General features: G+C 54.7%; 1 protein-coding gene across 2 annotated transcripts; it reads right to left on the bottom strand.

Moving 5' to 3' along the window:
• Positions 1-15,741: 15,741 nt before the first annotated feature.
• C12H3orf18 (chromosome 12 C3orf18 homolog) lies at positions 15,742-23,431 on the bottom strand. Of its 2 annotated transcripts, none has more exons than XM_068558231.1 (5): positions 23,151-23,431; positions 21,230-21,602; positions 18,079-18,104; positions 17,378-17,525; positions 15,742-16,116 (listed from the first exon to the last, which is right to left on the bottom strand). In XM_068558231.1, the coding sequence occupies exons 2-5, from the start codon at positions 21,461-21,463 to the stop codon at positions 16,036-16,038; spliced, it is 489 nt and encodes a 162-aa protein (XP_068414332.1). In that variant the 5' UTR covers positions 21,464-21,602; positions 23,151-23,431; the 3' UTR covers positions 15,742-16,035. The 2 variants fall into 2 exon arrangements, with proteins under 2 accessions (XP_068414332.1, XP_068414331.1); XM_068558230.1 differs by having other exon boundaries at positions 23,208-23,431.
• Between the last annotated feature and the right edge of the window lie 1,143 nt (positions 23,432-24,574).

Here is a 24,574-nt window from a genome sequence, read left to right as displayed (position 1 = left end):
TGGGCCTGGTGGGGGTGTGGCTGTGGGTGTCTCCAGTAGCCAAGTTCCTGAGTACCACCCCAGTCTCTGTTCTACTCAGCTACTACTCCAACAGCCCCCAGGGGAGGTGCTGGGAAAGGAGTCAGGGCCACAAGCCCCTCATTTTTTTGAGATGGAAGGGGGTCCTGTGGCTTGGAGAGAATGTGGCCCCATCTTTCCTTAGCTCCTTGGAGGTCCTGGGCCGCTGGATAACCTCAGGGTCTCTTGGAAGGTCAAGTCCATAGATCCAAAGAGAAAGGATGGAGCGGGGCTGAATATGGCTTCCACTGCTTCCACCTGGTGGCTGAAAGAGGCAAAGCATCTGCTATTCCAATTCCCAGAAGGAGGTGGAGGGAAGGACACTCGTCAGGGTTGGGGGCAGGGGAACAGGTAAGACATGCACCCCCCACCCCCGCCCCATCTCCCACTAGCATCATGGCCAGGAACCTGGGGCTTCACTTGCTTTGGATCAGAGCCTCCCCAGGTGCTATCTGACATGTGCCCACCAGAATATTCCAGAATGTCTTCAAAGCAGATCTAGCATCAGAGGTGGCCTGTTTGGCCTCCACTGTATTAAGGGAGGACCCAGGGCCTGAATGGCATCCAGGGCCATGCCTGATGGGTCTTAGTGGCAGAGAAGAGGGGGAGGAGTGGGAGCTGGGAAGGAAGCAGGGAGCAGGGGGAGCAGGGAGATGGGTGCAGCCCAGCCGAGCCCTGCCTGTCCTGTCCTTGCTTTACTCACAAATGCAGCTGGTTCTCTGTTTGCAAGACCTGAAGTGAGTCCCATGAGGCTCTCCAGCACCCTGAAGTGCCCTACTTGTGTTGTAATAAACCCCCTCCCTGCTCCAGAATGGGGGGTGGGGTGGCTTGCTCAGGATCCACAGGCCTCGGCCAGCTGGTCTCAGCAGAGGGTCCTCGGGAAGGAACAGATTTCCCTTCCTGCTACTCCTCAATTCCCCACCACTCTGACTGCATCAAGGTGATGTCAAGGTCACCAAATCTATTGAAGGAATTATGGTGTGGCAGGCAAAGTTAAAACTGGATACCAAAAATGACCTTCTCAGAGTCCAAGGGAAAAAAAATCAAGTGCATCCCCTCAAGTGGACTTTCTTCTCCCTTTTTTCAACCTCCAGGAGGCACGTCCCACCCTGCCATCCTGCCCTCCTGGTCTCTCTCTCTCTACCTGCCACAGAACATGCTATTTCCCCAGTGGTGCATTTCCTAAAATCTCAATGATTCAGTCGAGAATAACCTCCAAGAAAAGATGATGTTGAAATCACTGGATGATAACCTGGGGGAAAAAAATTAACTTGGCTCCCTACCTTACACCTTAAAACAAATACCAGGCACTTCCCTGGTGGTGCAGTGGATAAGAATCCACCTGCCAATGCAGGGGACACAGGTTTTGTTTGTTTGTTTGTTTGTTTGTTTTGGGACACAGGTTTGATCCCTGGTTCGGGAGGATCCCACGTGCCGAGGAAGAACTAAGCCCGTACACCACAACTACTGAGCGTGTGCTCTAGAGCCCGTGCGCCACAACTACTAAGCTCGTGTGCTGCAACTACTGAAGCCCGCGCCTGACAACTACTGAAGCCCATGCACCTAGAGCCCATGCTCCGCAACTAGAGAAGCCACTGCAATGAGAAGCCCGTGCACCGCAACGAAGAGTAGTCCCCACTCACCACAACTAGAGAAAGCCCGCGCACAACAAAAAAGACCCAAAGCAGCCAAAAAAATAAAATTAAAATTAAAAAAACCAAAAAAACAAATACCAATTCCAGTTGGATCAAAGCTAGAGGGACTAAAGAATGAAGAACAAATTCCTAGAAGAAAACAAGGGGATCTTTGTACAGCTTTTATTTGATATGACCTTTTCTAAGTATAACAAAAAAGCAGAAAAGCCACAAGAGAAAAAGTTGGATACGTCTGACTACATAAAAATCAAACATTTCCATATGGGGAAAAAAAAAATCAAAGTTTAAAGACAACAAGCTGACGGAAAAAATTACAGATCATATATATATACAAATATCTATATATGGGCCCCTATAAATCTAGAAGGAAAAGACCAACAATCCTAGTGAAAACTTCATGGACAGAAGAGAGGAACGTATAGTCACACAAAAGGAAATCCAAAAGACTCACCCACTGAAACCATGCTCAACTTCCTTCCTCTGAGAGAAATGCAAATTAAATAGGCACAGCTGTGAAAGGTTGATGCACATTTCTGGTAAGCACAGGGGAAAGCAGAAACTTGTAGTCTGTTGCTTGTTAGAGTATAAATTTTGTAACCTCCGTGAAAGCAATTTGGCAATATCTATCAAAATTAAAAATGCACAGATCCTTTGGCCTAGCACTGACCACTTCTAGGAATTTATTCTACAGATAAACTCACACACATGTGAAATTACACCCCAGGGTGTTCACTGTGTGATGTTTCTAAGAGTAATCGATTGGAAACAGCCTACCCTGAGGAGCCTGGCTGAGTAAATACAGAGCATCCTCACCATATATTCTATGCAGCTATTAAAATGATGAGGGCGAGGCAGTGCCACATGCAGTGATGTATGAACAAGGTATAGTATATGTATGGGATGTTAAACCTATGTTTTTTGGTTTTTGGTTTTTTTTTTAAGGCTTGGTATTCTTTTTTTTTTTTTATTGAAGTATAGTTGATTTACAATACTGTGTTAGTTTCAGGTGTACAGCAAAATGATTCAGATATATATATATGTATTTCAGATTATTTTCCATTATAGGGTATTACAAGATATTGAATATTGTTCCCTGTGTTATACAGTAAATCCTTGTTGCTTATCTATTTTATGGATGTAACATAATGTGTTTTTAAAAGGAGAAGAGGGCTTCCCTGGTGGTGCAGTGGTTGAGAATCCGCCTGCCAAGGCAGGGGACACGGGTTTGAGCCCTGGTCTGGGAAAATCCCACATGCCGCAGAGCAACTGGGCCCGTGAGCCACAACTGCTGAGCCTGCGCGTCTGGAGCCTGTGCTCCGCAACAAGAGAGGCCACGATGGTGAGAGGCCCGCGCACCGCGACGAAGAGTGGCCCCCGCTTGCCGCAACTAGAGAGAGCCCTCGCACAGAAACGAAGACCCAACACAGCCATAAATAAATAAATAAATAAATAAATAAATTAATTAAAAAAAAAAAAAAAGGAGAAGAGTAAGTGTTCTGGAACCCTGCTAGTACCCTCCAGACCTCTCAGCCCCCATTCCCCACCCCCCAACCCTGTCCCACGAAGTTGAGCTACGTGGGTGGCATTCACTTGCCTCTGCCCTCTTGGTGTTAGGTCTGGACAGTGGGAGCCCAGCAGGAACTTAGCAGGCAGAAGGAGGGGGTCATGTTTATTCCCATGTCCATGTTTATTCCCCTCCCAGTCAATCCTCCTCTTGATTTTTCTGAACAGAGATCTGGTCACATCCCTCCCTGTTCAAAACATTCTGTGGCTCACCACTGCCCTCTGGATAGAAGCCAGATTCCCACCACAGACCACGGACCATGAGGCCCCACCATGGCTTTTGAGGGTCTGCTCCTGCCAGCTGTCCCTTCTCTATACTTCCAAACCTCTCCCAGGCCCTGGTCTCAGCATAGTTCCCTCTGCCTTCAACGCTCCTCCCTGCCCCAGGGGACAGCCTCAAAGGACCTCCTTGTCTTCCCCTGGCTGCTGTGCTCCTGCCCTGAAAGCAGGGAGCACTCTTCCCTGCTTCTTACCTGTGCTCCTGGAATGCAGTTTGGCTAAATGGACAGAGGTTCCCCAAGGTTCTTGGCCTCTGAAACTCTTCAGAGTCTGTTCTGCTGCAGGGCCCAGCTCTGGTCCTTCCAGATTTGGGGAAGAAGGTGGCCTGCTTGACTCACCTCTGGGAGGCTGGACCAAAAGAGGCCAGGGAGGACCCAGGAGACTGGAGACCAAGGCTCAAGGGAGAGGCCTGGTAGGACAGGCTATTGGTTGGGGCAGGGTAGGAATAGGACTGTGTACAATCAGTAAGAAGCCATGTTTTAAAAAATAACTCTGCTGTCAGCCGTGGTGAAACAATATAATAAATATGAGAAATAAATCTCGTTACCATGTAATGAGCTGCCTTATTAATGTGTTAAACTTGTAAGAAATGCTTAAGTGTATAATTGGCACCTAATGAGGGTGCCAATTAGGAACCGTTATACATTTCTTTAAAAAAAATCCTAATTGGCAGGGGGGCATTTCAATCAATGCCACAGAATTAGCTCCACAGGGACCCCGTCCTGGAGGTGCGTCTGGAAGCTGTACCTGCAGGGCCACACATTGGTGGCTAGCCCCACTGGAGCCCACAGCAAGGTCAGGGCCACCTGGGTTCGATGTGCCCCAAACCCACCAGGGACCAGGACTCAGTTTCTCCTGGGCCACCAAATCTTGCTACTGATTAAAGCCCATCTGAAATGGTGTCTCGTCAGGAGGTTTCCCTGTTGCTCCAGATGGGGGGACTTGGCCTGTCTAGAGGCTTCCAGAGGCCAAGGGCTCACTGAGCACCGTGACCATGGCTCTCCTCCAGTGCCCGGCACACAGAACCTCAGCATCCCTCACTCAGCTAAATCTCATCCTGGCCACCTTTACAAGCAGCCCCCATGTGCCTGGCAGGGCCAGGGGGAGGCGGGCAGGCAATGGAACTCAGAGTGGATTCCATCCCTCTTGCCTCCAGGATTCAGCCTCCCTTCCCAGGAAAAGTAAAGCCAAGCAGATTACATTCCAGGCCAGGCCGGCAGAAGAGAAGCGTCCTGAGCAGCCGGAGCATGATTAATTACCAAATTAATTACCACATTAGTCACTTGGGTAATTGCCAGAGGGCTGGGAGGAGGGCAGGGAAGGAGGTCCACGAGGGGCAAGGCCCAGTCCGGGGCAGGGTGGTGGGTAACCCTGGCCCAGGCAGTGGGCAAGAGGGCAGAGACAGGACACTGGCTGCAGTCTGAGCAGATGGCTTGGGCAGAATGGGAAGCAGTAGGCTGAGAGTCTTGGAAGCCAGACTTGGGGGTTCCAGAGTTCAGGGAAGACTTGCAGGCCTGTGAGTGGAGGATAGAGGGGCCATGGAGGCAGATGGCTGGGAGCTTGGCTGGGGTGGCTGGGAGGTCCAGGAAAAGGTGGCCAGGTGGACTGCGTGTAAACCTGGAGGGAGGGAGTTAATTGGCCTTGGGGGCTGCAGGTTGGGGGAGAGTGCCAGTTTCTTGCCTGGAAACTAGGAAGGAAGTTGGCATCTCTGAACCCGACAGAGAATGAGATGGGGCAAGGGGCCAGCCCCTCGCCTGCGGCCTGTGGACCCCCAGGCCTCCGGGGCCCTGACCCTGTCTGTGACTCTTGTATTAGGAGTGACTGGGGAAGGGGCCAAGTAGCTTCTGCCACCTGCTGATTTTCAGGAACTATCAGGAAACTGAGGGATCCCATCCTTCCCAATGGAAAAAAATACAAGGCCACTGAGTGGAGCCAGTTTAGAGGGCTCTCTGGCCCCAGAGCTCAGGCCCTGCCCTGTTTTTCTCTCCTGGCCCAGCTGCTTCCACTTACCCCTCCCAGGCCAGATCCCAGAGGCTGGGCTGTGTTTCCAGGAGGCCCCAGGTCAGGTCAAGTATGGAGCAGGAGACTGCCCCCCACCCTGCACCCACCTGGCAGTGGGGGACTTGGTGGGGCCACAAGTGTCTCTGGGGAACTGCCTTCTTCAGAGAGAAGGAGATGGGGGAACATGAATTGGTGGTTAGTTTCTGAGTTTTAACCAAATAAAGTAGAATCTAAGAGGAAAAAGCAGCTGCTGGGTAGAGGCAACTTTAGATCTTGGGCTCCTTGGGAGAGTTTAGAGGGCAAGACCGGAGTTTGAGCCAGGAGGTACAATCCGAACCAGGTGGACCTGCAGCCCCAGGGCGCTGGAAGGCTGAGTCTATATGTGATTCAGAAATTCCCACTCCTGTGAAGGTCTGTACCCCTTGGACTACCGTTTGGATCTTTAGTGTGTTATTTATTTAACAAATTATTTACCTAGTGTTTCCTATGTGTCAGGCACTGTTCCAGGCCCTCTACAAACATGAACTCTTCCTTTTGTTCAGTTATAATGTGCTTTATTACTTAACATAGATCACGAATTCCTTTGTTAATCATCAAATATGCATTCATGGCATCATTTTCTTTTTTAAAACATGAATTTATTCATTTATTTATTTATTTTTGGCTGCGTTGGGTCTTCGTTGCTGCACGTGGGCTTTTCTCTAGTTGCAGTGAGCGGGGGCTACTCTTCGTTGTGGTGCGCGGGCTTCTCTTTGCAGTGGCTTCTCTTGTTGCGGAGCACGGGTTCTAGGCACGCGGGCTTCAGCAGTTGTGGCTCACAGGCTCAGTAGTTGTGGCTCGCGGGCTCTGGAGCGCAGGCTCAGTAGTTGTGGCGCACGGGCTTAGTTGTTCTGCAGCACGTGGGATCTTCCCGGACCAGGGCTCGAACTCATGTCCCCTGCATTGGCAGATGTATTCTCAAGCACTGTGCCACCAGGGAAGCCCCATGGCATCATTTTCAAAGGCTTCTGTCCATTCCCAGCACAAAATATTAATCCACCCTCCATTGCTGCCTTTGGTTTATTTTCAAACAGATCTGTGATGTAAACAACTTCTTGCTCTGGATTTTTCGGGGTATGGAGTCTTAGGTCACCTGAGGACAAGTGGTCATGCCCTGCTCCCAGGTAGTCCTGTGGGTGAAGTGGGCCCTGAGAGGAGAGGGAGCTAAAGGACCTGAGGACTATGGGTACCTTTGGGTAGATTTCTAAGGGCGACCCCTAACACAATCCTAAACCCACCATGTGGGGACTTCCCTGGTGGTCCAGTGGGTAAGACTCTGCACTCCCAATGCAGAGGGCCTGGGTTCGATCTTTGGTAGGGGAACTAGATCCCACATGCATGCTGCAACTAAGACCCAGCACAGCCAAAATAAATAAATAAATAAATAAATATTAAAAAATAAACAAATAAACCCACCATGTGATTTCCACCAACCCAGCAGCATCTCCCGTAGGCAACAGCAAAGCCGCACCTATTCCAGGAGGAGCTCAGCCCCTAGGAATCAGGCCCAGGGAACCAGCACTTCTGGAAGTTCCTAACCCAAACCTTCACGGTACTCAGTGGTCTCAGGTGTGCTCTGACTGATAACTCTAGCTCAGTGCTACTGGATACGGGTCTGAGAGAGTAACATCTGCACCAAGAAAAAACTTATTAAAGATGCCATTTCGTGAGCCCCACAGGAGAATCATAACTTAGAGTGGGGTCCTGATTCCCCCCAAATTTGTATGCACTTTAAAGCTTTGGAAGAAATGTTTGCTGCGTGGTTCCCATGCAGTTTCCCATTAGTATTACATGACGAGTATTTAGCAATAACATCACCTGTGCCCTCCCCACAGAGCCTGTCTATTGAACTGGGTGGGAGTATCCACGTTGTTTTAACTCCAGGTGATTCTAAGTTTAGGCCCGGTTTAAGCACGAGGACTGCTTGGTACACTGGTGAGAGTTGCTGCCTGTCTTTGGTCCTTTTGCCTTTGGGGAGGCAACAGTGTCTGCTCTACATGGGATTGGAAGGGGCAGGGCAGTGTAGCCCAATTACTCTATGCTGTAGCAGAGTTTATGGACATCTGTGTGAGGGGAGAGCATGTGTAGGCAGGAAAGAAAAAGCTCATAGTTTGTTCTCCACGCAGGACCTCATTGTTCCTGAATCTCTTTTTCATACAAACATGAACTCTTAAGCCTATCAAGTAGGACCTGTTTTACACTTTACAGATGAGGAAACTGAGGCAAGAGGTTCAGGGATTTGCCAGGGGTCACACGGTGGCTGAACCGGGATTCAGACCAGCTGGTTCCTGCAGCAATGGGCATTCAGGTAAGTCCAGTTGTCCCGGGGGGGTGGGGGTGGGGTCTCTGGGACACCTGGCACCAGCACCCACAGTGGAAGGCAGAGCTGATTTGCCATTAGTTGTACCCCTCTTGATAGCTGAAGGAGGGCCTGGAGCCAGGTCCACCACCTCTTCTTCAGAGTCAGGCTGCCTGTGGCACTTTATCATCAGTAATCACTTTGCGGGAGCGGCTTGTTTCCTGCTATCTGCCTTGTTGGAGATGATGTATGGGGATGAGATGGTGCAGCTCCTGCCCTCCCCAGCCATACAGCTTAGCTGCTGCAGGCAGCAAATTCCCCATCTCATGTGTTCATTCATGGGGATGCAGGAGCTAAAAGGAGGGGAACTCTCGGTGACGTACCCAGGAATCCACCTAAAGTCCAGCCCAGAGCGGGACCTGCCATGGGGGAGGCAGGGATGAACCAGACCCATTCAGAGAGTGGCCTAGGATTCCCACAGAGCTAGGTTCAAATCCTTTGTGACCGAAGACAAGTCACTTAGTCTTGAAACTCAGCTACAGGTGGGATAGCTAATCGATCTCGTAAGAAATCAGTGGCAAGAAGCCTCCATAATGGGGGGAGGGGAGAGACGGTTTTCGTCTTTCTGTGTGATACCCTGGTGGGCACTGAAAGGAGCTAGGATTTGAGATAAAGATGGGATAGGAATTTACAGTAGAGATCCCAGGGCAGGCACAGGTGGCAGTGAGAAAGTTCCAGGAGGGAGTTAACCTGCAGATACCGTGAGCTTGGCCATGACCACGAAAGGGCATGGCCCCCAGCCTCACCCCTGCCCAACCTCCAGCAGCTGAACCTGTCAGCAGGCCAGCCTGGTCAGGGACAGGAGAAGGGTGGCTTTCTCCTCTGCCTATGGAAGATGCCTGGTGAAGTAGAGGGGGCCCCAGTCCCTGTGCCACCCTCAGGGCTTGGCACAGATCTTTCCTGTCTCCAAATGCCCACAAGGGCTGCTCTGCTGAATGGTGAGGCTTTGGGGTTCAGTCTTTATCCCCTGCTGGGAGAAGCTATCTAGATACCAGGACGGGGCCCACAGCTTAGACTTTCCAAAATGGGTGGGGACCATCCATAATAAAAGTTCAAAGACGTGCACACATTTATTGAAGTCTTTCCACGTGCTTTTTATATATTAACTCATTTAATTCTCATGAGGCAAGAACCACTTACCAATCCTCCGTTCAGTGAATAGCCCTGAGCACCTACCAGGTACCAGGCTCCATTCTGGAGGCTCAGGACACAGCCATGAGTAGACAGTCTCCATGACCCAGCCCCCATCCAGACCTGCTCCTGGCAGGGAGGAAGCAAAGAGCTTCAGTGCACCAGCCACCTAGACTCCCAGTCTCCTGAAAAAGGGCTCAAGGCCAAGTTTCATCCAGAGCACTCCTCAAACTGGCCCCACAAGCCAGGCCTATAATCTGGGAGTGCACCGCCATCTGCTGGTCACATTGGGAAGGGCTCCAAACAGAGTACTCTTGCCTTCCTCCACCAAAGGAAACTGGTCCACTTACCCACTGAGGCTTGGGCAGGGGACAACTTGGGTGTGGGAACAGGCCTCCTGGGTCCCTCTGGCGGAGTGGAGGTGAGTGTGGTCTCTCTGGGGGAGTCTTCCAGCAGCACCCTTGGTCTGGTGATCCTCACAGAGCAGTCTGACAGATCCACTCCCCTAACAGCACCGGTGTGAAGAAAGGGGGTACTCAGTAGAGAGGGAGAGAGGGTGTGGCACATAGGGCTGGCCCAGCACAAGGTAGGCGCCGCATGTTTGTGGGGGTCATCTCCATTGCTAGTGTCATGGCTGTGAGGAAGCCCATCGTCCCTTACACCGTGTCCCTGCCCAGCCCGAAACATCCATTGTGACCTTGTGTCCAAACAAACCCAGCACAAGGCCCGGCACAATGAAAGCCTTGCCTTGCCCCTAGTCAGAAGTGATGTTGTGTCTCTTGTCATTTCCTAGAGAGGGGTGAGTTGTTAGTTGTTGCTGTCATCGTCGCTGTTCTGGCTCACACGCTGCGTAGGACTCTTCTAAGGCCAGCCCCTTCTGGGTGCACCTCGGCCCCAGGGTCCAGCAGAGGGCCTGGTGTGGAGGAGTTGGGAATGGTTGAAGAGAATGAACAAGTGGTGAGAGGAGGGGGCAGCTCTTTCTCCAGAGAACATTCTTACCTTCTTTGGGAGTCTTGGGTGTGAGCTCTGGGGTTAACCCACCTGAGGTAAAATCCAGGCCCTGCCTCATGCCGTTACCCTACTGCTCCGTGCCTCAGTTTCCCCATGTATAATATGAGGGCACAACTGGTGCCCATACTCTGGGGTTGCTGGGGGATTAAATGGGGTCTGATTTTGTCTGCAAGTGCTGCGGGAGGTTCACACACACACTTCAGGTCTGAGCTGCCCACAGGGATTTACGGCAGGAATCTTGTCCTCCTCCTTCACCTGGGGCTTCAGAGCGTCACCTTATTGACTAGTTATCGAGCCGCTGCTAAGTCCCTTAAGTCTCTCATAATCTGGTGTTCTCAGCCTCCTCTGGGTAAAGAGCATCTGTGCGAGCTCTGCCAGAGAGAGGCCCACACTCCCCTTGCTTGGCCTTCTGGGGCCTCCAGCCTGCTGGCATGGGAGTGAGTGGTGGTGGGACGGAGGTTCAGTGTCTGCCTCCTGGGTCCTGACCAAGAGGGGCCTGAATAGCAGGGCCGGGACTAGGATGAGGCGAATGAGGCACCCAGGGCACAGATTTGAGGAGACATTCACGTTCAGGTTGGTGCGAGTGTAGTATCAGCACCTGAGTGGCTCCTGACATTCTGAACCCTATGCTCCCTTTCACCTCTAGTCCCTGCCCTGCCAGATGATCCCCCATGTCAGGACCTGCAGTGTGAGGGCTGCTCTCCACGCCACATGGGGGAGAGGCAGGGGAGGAAACCAAGGATGGGGCCAGAGGTGCACTCGGGGCCACCAAACGGGTGACTGGGCTGACGGTGGGGGACAGGAAGGCCACCTGCAGTGCCTATAGATGCCAGCAGGTGGCAGCACAGGAGCACATTGGAGGCTGGAAGGCAGATTGGGGAGCCAAGTGGGCCGTGCCTCCTGGGTGCCCCATCAGGCCCCAGCACCCTCCTGTTTCTAGGCCTTGTCTGACACTTCTTTCTCAAATGGCATAGAGGAAGAGCCAATCCCCTGGCTCTGAGCCTGAGCCTGATGACCCTAGTCTCTGGGTGCTAGATCTCTTCCTCTGTAAGATGGGTGACAGTATACCCCACAGAAGGACACTGGGAATAAAGTGAGATTGTGCCGGGATCAGGCCAATCAAAGGTAGCAGTTACTGGGACCAGATTCTGGCCCTTGAGGTGGCCCAAGGCCCTTTCTGGCCATTGTCCAGCTGTGAACACATGTGAATGGCAATGGGGAACACTGACCTGGCCCTCCCTCAGTGAGCCGGTCCACTGTACCTGGCACGTGGCAGGAGCTCAATAAACCACACATCATTATTATTACTGTTATTATTATTGACACTGTTATTACTGCAGTCCCTTTATCTCTAGCTGCACTCCCAGGAAGGAGACCTGCCTACCCTTCCTAACGCAGGCCTCCAGGCCTCCAACAGAAGTACAGTAAGGGCTGGGTGGGTGGGAATGGCCAGGGTGAATGTCCCTCCTCTCCTGTTTGACCAGTGGCCAGAGGACAGGAGGCCCATCAACCCTAAGGGCTGGGACATCTACTGTTGTCCCCTCTCTACATTCTCACAGGTCAGATCCCAGAGGTGGCTGGGTAGGAGAAGCTGAGGGGACTGACTGGGCCTCAGCCTGGATGTCACTGAGAGCACTGGGGAAGCTCAAGCAGGTGGGCACATCCATCCATGTTGCCATCCAGGAAGGTGGGAGCTGGATTAGTGGTGTGAGAGACTGGGAGACTGGGTGCTCCTTGACAGTGATCTGTGGGGCTTTGGCAGCCCCAGGGGGGAGGTGCTGGTATGCAGCGACCATGTATTAGAACAGAGGGGTGCAGACAAGGACATGGCCTTCCATTCTGCGCCACATATGTACACCTGGAGGAAATGGGGCTGGGATCCAGGCTGTCACGGAGCCTCAAAGGGGACCTAGTCCTAGCCCTGGCCTTGCAAAGCTGGACTGAATCTATGGCCCTTTCCCCTGAAATACCTAGGCATAGGTCGCAGGACATGCCCAGCCTCCTGTCCGGTTAAAGGGAGGTAGGAGTTTGGAGCACTTTGGGCCACGCTGGTAGGTGCAGGCTGTGTTGCTGTCCTCCATATCAAGGCCTGCCTGGGCCACATGAGCTGTGGGCTGTGGGCCCAGGATGTACCAGGTTCAAACCCTGGCCCCAGCGTGCCCTGCACCAGCTGTACACAGAGCCCTGGGCTACTCTCCCCTGGCTCCTCACTGATGAAACAGGAGTGAGACAGCCCACCTCCCCCAGCCATTGTGGGTATCAGCATCTCTGGCCTCTCAAGAGTGTCCTCTGTATGACCACAGATGCCCCTGGCTGCACTTGCCCCCTGTCCTGAGCCCTCGGAGGCCAGGAGGGAGGGGGATGCTCCTGGGGTTCCCTCAGATATTCTCAGCCAAGGCCCCTCACACTGAGGCCTGCTGCGGGGTGCAGCTGGATAGGATAGGGTGGCAGTGTCTGCTCTCAGCCTCTGAACACCCCCAGGCACACTGGACCCTCTTCCTGCCTTCTTTTTCATATAGTTGTAGACTTAGAGTGTTTGTGGATACACTTGAAACACACACACACACACACTCTCTCTCTCTCTCTCTCTCTCTCTCATCCTTTCTTCCTATTTGACATCTGTTTCCTCCCATCTCAAATGGCGATGCAGAGACTGGTTTGGTGCTGGGCCCCCTGTGGGGCTCAGTGATGTTTCTGGAAGGAACCCATTGCAAGGTCAGACTGCTCTACAGGAGTTTCTGTGCTCATCCCCACAGGAACTTTCCTTTACATTCTGAAGGCGTCTCTGGCATCTGCCTGCAGCCAGGCAACGGGATTATTGTTTTCACTTTGGCTCGAAGGTGACACTTCACTTGATTAAACAAGATGGCCTCCTCTGAAGGCGCCGCTCCACATCCACCCTCATACCACCCACTGTAACCGCCGCAGCTTCTGCCCAAAACTCCGGTTGCTACCCGTGAGGAGGGGTTTCATGTATTGATGTGCGTACAGGGCTGGGGGCCAGGGGAGCAGCTCCCAAGGGCCCCCTTGTAACAGTCACCACCAGGAGTAGTAATGGCAGGCAGGCAGCGCCGTCTCACCCCGTCTGCCGGGCTGAGGGCAGTGAGGAGCTTTCTGGTCAGTCCACCAGGCCCATGGTCACATGGAGGACACGTCACCTGGAACATTTTATCCCATTGTTTATTGATCCCATACTCTGTGGAAGACCTGGGAACTTTGGGGGGCATTTGGTTTTCCTCCAGGAGTGAGAGCTAGAAAACAGAAGGTGGGTGGAAGGGAAGAGGGGGTGACGTGAGGGGACAAAGGAGGAGGAAGCGGCCCCCATCACCCAGAGAAAGCTGCCCTGTGTCCATCACCTAGCCAAACCCACCCAACCAGGACAGGGGTCTGGGGCAGGCAGTGGGAGAGAATGGGGACAGGGGTCCTCCCGGAGCCCCCATCCCAGGCTCTGGTCCCTGGGTGCCAGCCTTACTCTCCGGACTCCATTTTTAGGGTCCCCCAGACATTGGGTCCTCTGCAGCTCCCACATTCTTGGGTTGAGGGGCTATCCAACAGGATGGGGGTGCACAGCCCACACATCACATCTCCCCTCACCCTCAGAAATCCTCTGTCAGTCTGCTGAGGAAAGGAGACCCCTCCCCAAGACCAGGCTTGTCACTGAAAGGCCCGGCTGTCTGACCCCAGTGTGGGAGGCCCATGGGATGCTTGGGGCCCTCACTCTTACCCAAGGCCCTGTCCTGCAACCCCCAGGTCCAGCCCAGCCCTCCACCATGCGATTGGGGCTCACCCCCTCCTCGTTTCCACTTATGCTAGCCTGAAGGCTCAGTTCTTTAGCAGAGGGTCAGGATGTCACTTAAAGTCCTGGTTTGTGAGATTTTCAATGCTAAAATTGTGCAGTCCTGGGAAAACTAGGGCATTAGGTCACACTAGTGACCAACCCCTCCAAACCCTTCTGAACACTGCAGGTGGGTTCCCCACACATAACCCTTGTGGCTTCCCAACACCACCCATCCCCTGCACCCCTGTGCTCTGGGAAAGACCACATTATTTAGTTCTCTTTTGTGTTTCACACCCAGCTCCTATGGGTCCTGAGGCACCGCACCTCCCCCTGGCCCCTGGGGCTCAAGCCTCCTCCCTCCTCTGGTCCCATAGGTCCTGTCCACTTGGCCTCTCCAACTAAGGGGATGGCAGGCATTGTGACCCCATTCCACAGCTGAGGCACGAGGCCCCAGAGCAGCCTTGAACTCAGGACCAGAGGCAACTCATTGGATAGATCGAGGAAAGCCAGCTGGGCTTCTGCCTCATAGCTGGGATCCAAGCGACCATCCCCCCCGCAGCCCCTCACCCATCCCACCCCTCCTGGGGTTTCACATCCCCAGTGTCACAGGCTCACACTCTCTTTGTGTAAACGTCTTAATTACATCTTTAATGCTCTCACATGGAGATGCTATGAGTTAAATTACAGCTTCTGTGCATCCTAAATTACCCACAGCCCTCCAGTTGGCTCAAATGCTAACGTATTTATAGCATCTAGAGGAGGAAATAAATCCAGAACCTTCCCCATGAAGTCCTCCTAGGCCCTCATAGCCTGACACCTCGCATTTGCCACCCTCACGTCCCCGCCAACCAGCGGAGGACAGTGACGGCGGCGAGGCTGGGCACAGGGGCGTGCGTCTGTGCCTGCTCAGGTGCACATGCGTGCCCAGCGGAGAAGTGCCCAGCTCTTGGGGTCTGGCTTGACCCAGTGCCTTGCCCAGATGCCCCAACCTGGCAGAATTCCTGCGGGGCATGGGGTGGGTGGACAATGGGTAGGTGGGTTGTGTGATCAAAACCCAGACTAGGTCTCTTAGGTCTGTTTTCCAAGGGGCTACCCCCACCCTGTTTCAGGCACTGAGGACTTCCCCTGCTAGCCTGCAGCTGGCGACCACCACCCTCCGACCAATAGTCTCTCCCCCAACCCCAGGTCCCCGATAAACACCAAGACAGGGGACTGTTCCAGAAGCAGGTTACCTGGCTTTTAGAGCCCAGTGAAGGGATGTGGTGGGCAGTGGACCCTTGCCTTTGCTTCCCTCTCCCTTCAGTCCCTGAACACTGAAGGTGGAGAAGGTGGCCTACTTAATGTTCCTCTACACACCATGGGGTGGGGGTTGGCTTGGAGGGTGGAGCCAGTGCAGGGGTCTCCATCCTGCCCCCTGTGCTGGGACAGGCACATGTCTGCAGGTGGGCACCTTCATGCGCATGCAGGAGGCCTTCCAGCAGGTCTGGGCACTGCATCCCTCCACACCTGCTCCCCCACCTCCCTTTCCCCTCAGCTCTCATCCTAGCTTGGGCCCAGCCAATAGCCGACCACCATGGAGGGATGGCTGCAAGACCTCATGGATCCCTGTAATATGGACTGACCTTGGGTATGAGTAGCCCTCCTCCTGGCATCCTTGTCCACTGGGCAGTTTCAGCTCTATCCCTGAGCCTCTCCCAGGGTACCACCATACCATGTGCCTGAGACCTGGGTGGCTGCCTCTCCCCACCCCAGAGGAGACTCCAGATTCCAAAGATATGTCTCTCCCTGATGGACGGGAACCCCCTTACTCTCCTTCCCTTCCCCCTCCCATCCCACACCTCCCCCCATTTCCTCCACATTAGAGGAGCAGACCCTGATGTGAGGGGTCTGGGAAGGGCACAAGGAAGCCAGACAGCATAAGGAAGCCTTACGAGGGATGCTCTGCATGCCAGGGCCCTCAGGTCAGGGGACATCAGTGGCCATATGCCCAACCTGGCCAGGGGCCTCTTTTAGAGCCTGGAGAGTCAGCAGCTGGGTCCTCAAAATAGCTGAGGCCTTGGCAGGGCAGGTCCTTAGAGTAGGTCCTAATGATCTCAGAGTGGGCAGCTGAGGGCACTGTGTCAGGTATCTTCATCAGAGGTCCAGGCCTGTCCCTGGGCTCCTCACGCGTGGATGGCATTGGCTACATCGGTGAACACCAGCCGGCTAGGCCTCTGCATTGGGCCCTGAGAGGGGAGAGTGGTCTGCAGAGAGACAGTCAGGGGCATCAGGGACCTTGACCAAGGCCATGCACTCTCTGGCCCAGTCCCCTCCACCCTCTGGTGCCCACGTGCGCTTGGCACCAGCTATGTCTTCTGCCTGGAATGCCCTCCCACAAGCTCAGCCAAGAAATACGACCTGGCTCAGATGACTCCTCCCCCCAGCCATCCCCAGCTTGCCCTGCCACCTCAGCCAGTTGCAGCACTTAACCCAGGTCCCAGGGCCTGGATTAATTATGCATGTATCGACCTCTCCCAGCAGACAGTGTTCACCTCTGTACCGCCAAGCCCCAAAGCCGCGGCACAGGGGCTGGCACAATGGAGATGCACAGGAAACAACCGTCAAATAGTCAGTAGTCCCAAGAGCTGGGTGGACCAAGGTTCTCAGCCCAATTTCCTGAATATCCCAAGGGGGAATGAGTCCTGATCCAGGTGACAAAGAACTGGTAGCAAAACCAGGGGACTCCCAGCCTGGACTCTTCCTGAGCCCAGTCTCTTAATTCTGCCACTGTGGAGCCAGGTTCCTTAGCAACCTGTACAGTCAAGGCAAGGAGGGATGCAAAGGGGTATCATGGGTCAGGGGGAGACCAGGCCTCCTCATGGTGCTCTGGCCCCTGGGGATTTCAGGGACTGGTGGCAAGTGGCCAGGCAGCCCAGTGACTCTGGCAGGATAACCACACAGGTACCCAACACTTTGGACATGGGAGGTGAGTCTGGCTAGGGTCTGCACCTGCGTGGGGTCTGCCAGCTACTAGGAACCCACCAATCTACTCAGAGGTGCCACTGCCCCAGAATCTGATGCCATTCACAACCCACGCAGGACTGGGTTCTCAGGAAGCAGAAGAACCCAGGGTCTCAGCCCCCTAACAATCCCTCCCATGAGTCTTCTCCTGCTTTCCCTCTAGTTTGAGGGGGCATACCTGAGGCAAGAATCAGGATTTTCACTTGCAGATGAGAAAACTGAGGCTCAGAGAGGCCAGTGGAGCTTCCAAGGTGACCAGGCTATCGGGACAGAGCCAGGCTGGATCCCAGGGCTGCCCTGGCCTGGCCTTGTGCAGTGAGTCTGTGGGTGGCCGAGGAGCAATTCTACTAGTTTCTAAACAAACCTGACAAAATCCATATACCCGATAGCTGCCACTGACCACATGGCAGGTGCTAGAAAGCTACACGGGAAAGGAGGGAGGGTGGGGGTGGAAGAGCCACAGACAGGCTGCAGGCTGGGTGGAGGAGCCTGGTCGGTGCCCACCTTGGCCTGCGTGGCCTGCACAGCGGCGGTGGCCTGCACGGAGGCAGTGTCCCGCCCATGCTCCAGCAGCTCCTGCTCCAGTTCATCTTGCTCCTCCGTGGGGTCGAAGTTGTACATAGGCATGAGCTGGTGGCGCAGCTTCTCCAGCCTGGGGGGGTGGGGGCAGAGACTGCTGCAGGCAGGGCAGGCAGGGCAGGCCCTTTCGCTCCCACCAGCCCTCCAGGTGCTGCCTGCTGACCAGCTGACGCCACCATGTTTAGGGTCCTAAAATTTCCCCTGGGATTCAATGAAAGACATTTTTGCACATACAGTACTAGCTCTACCCCTTGGATGGGTGGCCTGGGAGGGATAGTTACCCACTCGTGGGACCAGATGGGGCCATGGGCCACAGAGCTATCATCCATGAGAGCCATGGGGACTGCCTAAGCCAGGGCCTTGTGTGATCCCCAGCCTCTGAGGGGCCGGGGTGGGGAAAGGGGAGTCAGTGGCCATGAGCTCAGGGCAGCAGGGCGAGGGTGGCTCAGCCCTCCCCAGCGGAAAATGGTTACCCCCAACCCCGAGTGGGCAGAAGAGGCCCTGACTCCCTCACTAGGGAGAGGGACCCTCATGGTGGAGGGACTCTCCTTTCCCACCCACGTCCCCTGGAGTCCAGCCCAGCATTGCCCACGGGCTGGAGTCTTGGGTGGCAGATGGGGAGTTACCTCTTCTTCTTCCTGATGTACAAAACCTGCAAGAGAAGGAGCAGCATCAAATGGCCAGGAAAGGAGGCCCTAATGAATCCAGCAGTCCCTCAGGACAGGGGACATGCTGAGGCTGATGAACGGGAGAACTCTAGGTCCCCATGTCCTCAGCGACCCCATCCCAGGGACACATACATCCTAAATTTGTGCTTCCATTTGACGTTTATTAGATGCTGACAGTGCCCGAACTCAGAGGTGGGGAGAAGGCCAGCCTGGGAAGACCACACAGGTAAGCCTGGCCTAGGGACTCGTGGGCCCACCCCTGCCAAAACTGACTGTGGCTCCAGCCACTCAGTGCCTGCCTCGGACTCCTCAGGGCTGAAGTGGTGGGGGGGGGGACTTCAGCACACCCCCTCCTCTCAGCTGTCCCCAGGAGCAAATTTTCTCCCCATGTATGGGCAAAAAGAACAGAGGATAGGCAGTGGCCAGACTCTGCAGGGCAGTGGCTCTAGGCAAGGCTCTGGGCTGGCTTCCTGGGGTTTCCATGGGAGGCTGATGGCCCTCAGGGGCTGAGGAGGGGCTGAGCCCCTGGACATCAGCCTAGACCAAACTCCTGAACCCTGATGCTGGAGGAACCTAGGAAGACCCCTGGGTACTAACCCCCATCGTAATGACTTGAAGATAAAGGCCTAGGCAGCCTGAGAAAACATCTGAGACCCAAGAGCTCCTGGCTAGAGCAGGAAATCCTGGTACAAAGCACTAAGGGGAGGGAGGGAGGGGGTGAGACTTGGGGACCTCTGCAGGACCTGGAGCAGGAACTCCAGGGACCTCTGCCACCATCTCGCTCATCCCTAAACTGGTGTTTTTTGACTACCAGGAGCATGACTGCTTCTGCCTGGGGGAAAGCCATGTCCCTAGAGTCTGTCCCAAACCCCCTGTGGCTCCTACACTCTTTGTGGCCCATTCATAGCTTGACTCTGGTTTGTTTCCAGCCTGGCCCAGAGCTCCTCCTGCTGCTCATTCCCAGGGGACCCCAAAGGCGGAAAGCAACTGCAGTGCCCCTTGCTCCCCCATCCCCTCCAGGAGGTCACATGTTGGCATGGCCCTTGCTCTCTTGTGGGTGGGATGCAACAGGAGCTCCAGGTCTCTGGCATAGCCCCTGCCTGCCCTGAAGCAGCAGCTCCAGCCCCAGTACCCTGTACTCCCGCGCCTCTCAGCCCTCCTGCCTGCCCTGTGATACAGAAGGATCTTTAAGAGAGGCTAGAACCAATCTCCACCCCTCACCCTTGCTGAGGCAAGAATCAGGATTTTCTGGGGCTCCCTCTGCCCCAACTACTAACACCCTCCCCCAAAATACCTTCCTTTCCAAATCTTCCTTACCCTTCACTGTCCAGCTGCAGCCCCACCTCTTCCAGGAAGCCCTCCCCCACTGTTCCTCCTACGTGAGGCACATGGCCTGGCACTGATTTGTTCCTCCTTGCACCCAGCATGGCCTGGCTCAGGGTTGGCATGAGGGGAGAGGAAGTAGTACTTAAGGAACATCTCCGGACCTGTCCCCTGCTCAGGAGCTGTTTCCTGCCCTCCACTGCCTTTGCCCCATAACTTCCCTACCTCTCCGTTTTTGGTGATAAGGCCATCCACCCCGGCCCTCCGAATATTCCTCCAGAATGAAGAGTAAGGAAGTCTTCCCAAGTTCCCAGGACAAAATCTTTGGCCAAGAGTGACAAAGGCAGATTCTAGGCCCTGCTTTGCCCCTGAGGTTAGGGTGTCTCAGCCTGCTTAACCACCACATGGGTGCCAAACACTGGTATTCTGCCTCACCCCTGCCCCAGGAGACTGCTCAGGCCCCGGCCTCACTCTGTGTGTTGCATCCTGGCTCTGCCCACTGGCCAGCAGTTGGTCCCTGGCAGCAATCCGGAGCCTGTGGGGCCCATATGGTGACCCTGTTTTACCAGCAGCTCCAGCCATGAATGGATCATCCGGCCCTATTTGTCACAGCAACATGCTCCTGAGTCTAAGGCCAGCCATCAGAGCCTGTGAGGGGCAGCAGGCAGAATGCCACCATTGCCAGGTCTGTTGGGGGACCTCAGGTGCACCTCCCACCTTCCAGGTCTCAGTCCTCGCAATCTCCAATGGGCCCTCGGTGACATTCTGAGTGTCCATGTATCATCTTAAGAGGAGAGTCCATATATTTTTTTTTTTTTGTCCACGCTGCACAACTTGTGAGATCTTAGTTCCCTGACCAGGGATTGAACCTGGGGCCACGGCAGTTAAAGCGCTGAGTCCTAACCATTGGACCACCAGGGAATTCCCAGGGGAGAGTCCATATCTTCAGCGGCAGATACCAGATCTGGAAGCATCATATCCACTCTCAGGGGACACCTGCAGCCCTCACCCCAGCTCACCTCTGCCCTGATGTCTGCCCAACTCTGCCCTTCCCGTGACACTGGGGCCAGGCCTCCACTGTGAGGTCTTAGCTCTAATGTTGCCTCCTCAGTTGTCCCTGACCACCCAGCCTGGGAAGTCCCCCCAACCCCCACCCAATTCCCTAATCCAGTCCCTACGGGATTCCCTTGGCACCCTTGGTTTTATCTATCTCTCACTCCCTGTAAGAACTGCAGGGCAGGACTTTTTCTCCCTAGTCCCTGGGGTCACAAAGGCTTGGTCCAGGGCAGGTGCCCAGTAAAGAATTGCCAAGTGAATGAATGAATGAATGAATGAACACTGCCAGCAGCCTGCCATGCCTAGATCATCCCATTCGGACTCTACAGTCCACGATCTATCCCGATTGCCTTCTGGCCTCTACTCCTATTGCATCCCCACACTCACTTGCCTCACTGTCCTGCTTGCTGCTCACAGAACCTCCTGTCTGCCTCCAAACTTTTGCCCATCAGGACCCTCCACCTGCAACACCCTCCTCCCCAACTCCTATGTGGCCTTCATGGCCCAGCTCAAAATGCCATGTATTCCTCAGAACCTTTTCTGGTTCTTCCAATTGGAGGCAGCCTCTCTGGTCTCTGGACCCCAGTAAAGAAATCTCTGGGGAAGGAAGGGATTGTACTATCACTAACAGACAATTGTGTTCTGATTAGATCCTCTAAAATCTAAACAATGATCGCCCTCTGCCAAGTGAGGGCCATCTGGGCCAGCCCCAGCCTGCCCCAGCTCTCACCATGGCCACAGCCAGGCCAATCACTGTGATGATCCCAAAGGACAGAAGCATTGTGCCCACGCCGGCTGTGCCACCAGCCACGTCAGGGATTCTGGTGTCATTAAAGCTGGTGGCTTCTGGGCTGAGTGTGGTGGTCTCGGAAGCTGGCCCATCTGTGGCAGGCTCCAGGTCAGGTTCAGAGGTGGGTGGGTGGCTGCTGACCCAGCTCCTAGCAGATGGGATCCTGGAGTCCATGCTGATGCTGAGGGACTGCTTGCGGTCAGTCAACCTGCCCACTCACTTCTGACATCAGGGGTGTCCCAGCCTGTGGCCCCCACTACCCATACAAGGGGCCACGTCCTTGGATAAAGAGAGCTCCCTGCCTCCCTGGGTGCTGGAAAGGAAAAAATAAAAAACGTGAGGCTGAGGATGGGACTCTGTGAGGAGATGAAGTCCCCCTAAGTCCTGAAGGCACAGGGGAAATAAAAGTTTGAGGGCAAGGCCAAGTTCAGGGAACATCAGGACATGTGCTTTATATATCTATGGATTCCACGTGGATTTAGGAACATGAAAATGAAGCCCTGACCCCTCTTTGTGGGTAAGATGATCATAGTGATCATACTTGGAAGATGTGAAAAGTAGTGGGGAGGTTTGAAAGAAAAAGTTCATTCCCCACCCCCAGCCCCTACTCCCCATGCTGCTCACCTTCTTACTTCCTGCCCCCCACATCCCTCACCTCCTGCTTGGAGAAAAGAATACTGCAGCTTTTTCCCTTCCTGGAGGAAAACACTTGCATGAAAGTCAGACAGGCTTGTCTTTGAATTCCGGTTCAGCCACTTAACTGGGTGACCCTAGGCAAGTCACTCCACCTCTCCATGTCTCAGTTTTCCTGAGTCTAAGGTAGGGGTATTAAGAACACCTCCCTCACGGAAAGGGTCATAGGGTCACTGAAATATCAGAATGAACAAGTCCCTAGAAATGACTTAGCTCAGTACAACCCTCATCCACAGCAAGCACCCAATAAATGTTAGATCTTCTCCCTCTGGCCACTCCAGTTGGGAAAGGGGAGCCCCAGAAGCCCCTGGACCCAGCCTGCTGTGTGGTCCAGCTTGTGCTTGGAGTAAGGGCAGGGACATGTGTGGCAAGACCAGAAGACAGGAAGGAGAGAGAGGCTAAAGTCAGGTCCTCTGGTGGGCTTTCTCTGTAGGCTCTTGGGTCATTGGACTCCCTATAGGGGCTGCCAGGGACTAGGAGAAAATCAAGGGGAGCGTATCTTCAGAGGCAGGGATGGAGCTCCCACTCTGAGATGCCTTCTCTTCCCCTTCCCTCCTCCCTTGGGAGCAGAGGGTGGGCGATGTGCCCAGTCTAGGCTGTAACTTTGGCCTTCCCAGGCCAAAAGGCCCTGGGTAAGGCAGGGTGGGAAGAGGTCCCAGCCAAACTGCAGAAGGGAAGGCCGAGGGATAGGAGGGATGCACAGCTCATGGCTGCATACACACCTCTGCGCTAGCTCACGGGTGTATGTGGGATGCCTCCCTGTGCAGGTGTATGGGTGTGTGTGAGATGTGCACACACCAGTGATGGCCTCTTAGGAAGGAGCAAGGCTGGCACAGAAACATGGGATGGGAGAAGCTCATCGTCCCTCTCTGTCCTCCTCCTCTAGCTAGGCTGGGCACGTCAGGAGTCCCAGGCTCTTTCTTGGCTCTGCCGCTGACCCCAGATGTGACCTTGGGCCAGACCCTTAACACTTGCTCTGGGGCTCTGTTTATTCTTCCCTCCAAAGGAGAGAAAGGGCCCTGCTCATCACTGTTCAGGAATGCCTCATGGTCCAAAGGGCAAGAGAAGGAAGCCAGAGAGAAAGGGGTGGGCACCACCACCTCCAAGAACCCGCATACCATTCTCCACCAGGTTCATCAGTCCTCCCTGCCCCAATCCCCAACCCCACCTTCGCGACTCTGTGATTCCTCCATTCTTGCACAGAAGCGGCGACCTCAGCACTTACTTAATCCTCTCTGGGGCGCCGAACTCAGCGGGAGAGGCTAGGGGTGGTGGCGACTGGCAGGAGGCCGGGGCAAGGTGAGGGGGACCCCCAGGCCCCGGGGTTGGGGGCGGCGGGTCCGACCCAAGGTCCGCCCTCCCTGGGCGCCCTGGGAGGACCTCCCTGGGCTGGGCCCGCGACGTCACAGCGCCCACAGCCGAGAGCGCCCGCTCTGCCAGCCTGGACAGGGACTGGCCGGCCGGGACCCACCTCGGGGGTGGGGCTGAGGCGAGCAGCCTCGCGGCTCCGCGAAGCTCCAGCTCCTCTCCTCCCTGCCAGCTCCGTGCCCCCGGCCCCGGATTGGCTGTCAGGCCCAGAGCCTGCCCTGCATTGGCCCGCTGGCCTGCCGCTCGGATCTGGCTCTGCCCCCAGCAAGAGGGGGAGCCGGGTCGCAGTTCTTGGAGACCACTCCTCACTGCCCGTGGGCTGTGCCAGAGTCGGGAGGGGGACGGTGGATGGCCAGGCCTTCCTAAGGGCTACAACTCTGGTCTCCGGCTAGCCTGGGCTCCATCTCCGCCAGGACAGAGTCGCGCTCCGCAAACGCAGGTGGACACACATTTGGGGAGATCACTAGACCAGGAGTCCTTGAGTCTGCATTGAACTCCGGCTCGACACTCCACTAGCTTAGTGACCTGGAGCAAGATGCTTCTCTTCCCTGGGTCTCAGCTTCCTGCTCAGATGGGCTCTGGTGTGAGGGCTCTTGTTAAACGATACCCATCCCAGGCTAGAAATGAGACATCTTCAGAGAAGTCGGGGGGCGGGATGGTATTTTTATTACAGGAGTGGTATTATTGGACAACTGGACCCAAGCAAGCCTACATACACCCCTCCAATCCAGAGCTCGATCATCTCTGGAGAGGAGCCTTCTAATCCTCAGGTTTTCAAAGGAGCTTATGGGGATCACCGGAGTAGCTTGTTACAAATACAGATCCCCGGGTCTGGGATGGAGCCCGGGAAACTGCATGCTTCATAGTAGTTTAGTCAACAGTGATCTAGTTAACAATAGATGAGGGGGCGAGGGGGTGGCATTGGCAGGCCATACTTTGCGAAACACTGCCATGAATTTTATTGGAGCGACTGAGGCCCACAGAGGGGCACATGGACAAAGCCTCACGATGAGTCAGGATTCAAACCCTGGTCTACTCCTTCCAGTTTCGAGCTCCCTGCTCGAAAATGGGAGCTAGAGGGTCAAGAGCGGCCCTGGGGTCCAGTTGCCACCTGAACCCCAGGTCCTGGACACTGGGTCCCACCCCCCAAATTAGTGCCCGCCCCCAACACTGGGACCCGCCCATGTGCCGCTCTACCAGCACACAGCCTGCGTTAGACCAGGT

Source organism: Eschrichtius robustus, chromosome 12, assembly GCF_028021215.1.
Source record: "Eschrichtius robustus isolate mEscRob2 chromosome 12, mEscRob2.pri, whole genome shotgun sequence".
NCBI lineage: Eukaryota > Metazoa > Chordata > Mammalia > Artiodactyla > Eschrichtiidae > Eschrichtius > Eschrichtius robustus.
Note: the sequence above shows the minus strand (reverse complement) of the source record. Positions and strands in the feature narration are given on the sequence as shown.

Excerpts from the sequence above, each read along its gene's own strand:
- C12H3orf18 (XM_068558231.1), bottom strand. The coding sequence starts at position 21,463 with ATGGACTCCAGGATCCCATCTGCTAGGAGCTGGGTCAGCAGCCACCCA. Across the intron at positions 18,105-21,229 it reads TTGGCCTGGCTGTGGCCATG|GTTTTGTACATCAGGAAGAA; the intron begins GTGAGAGCTGGG and ends CTTCTCTTGCAG. Across the intron at positions 16,117-17,377 it reads TGCAGGCCACGCAGGCCAAG|ACCACTCTCCCCTCTCAGGG; the intron begins GTGGGCACCGAC and ends GTCTCTCTGCAG.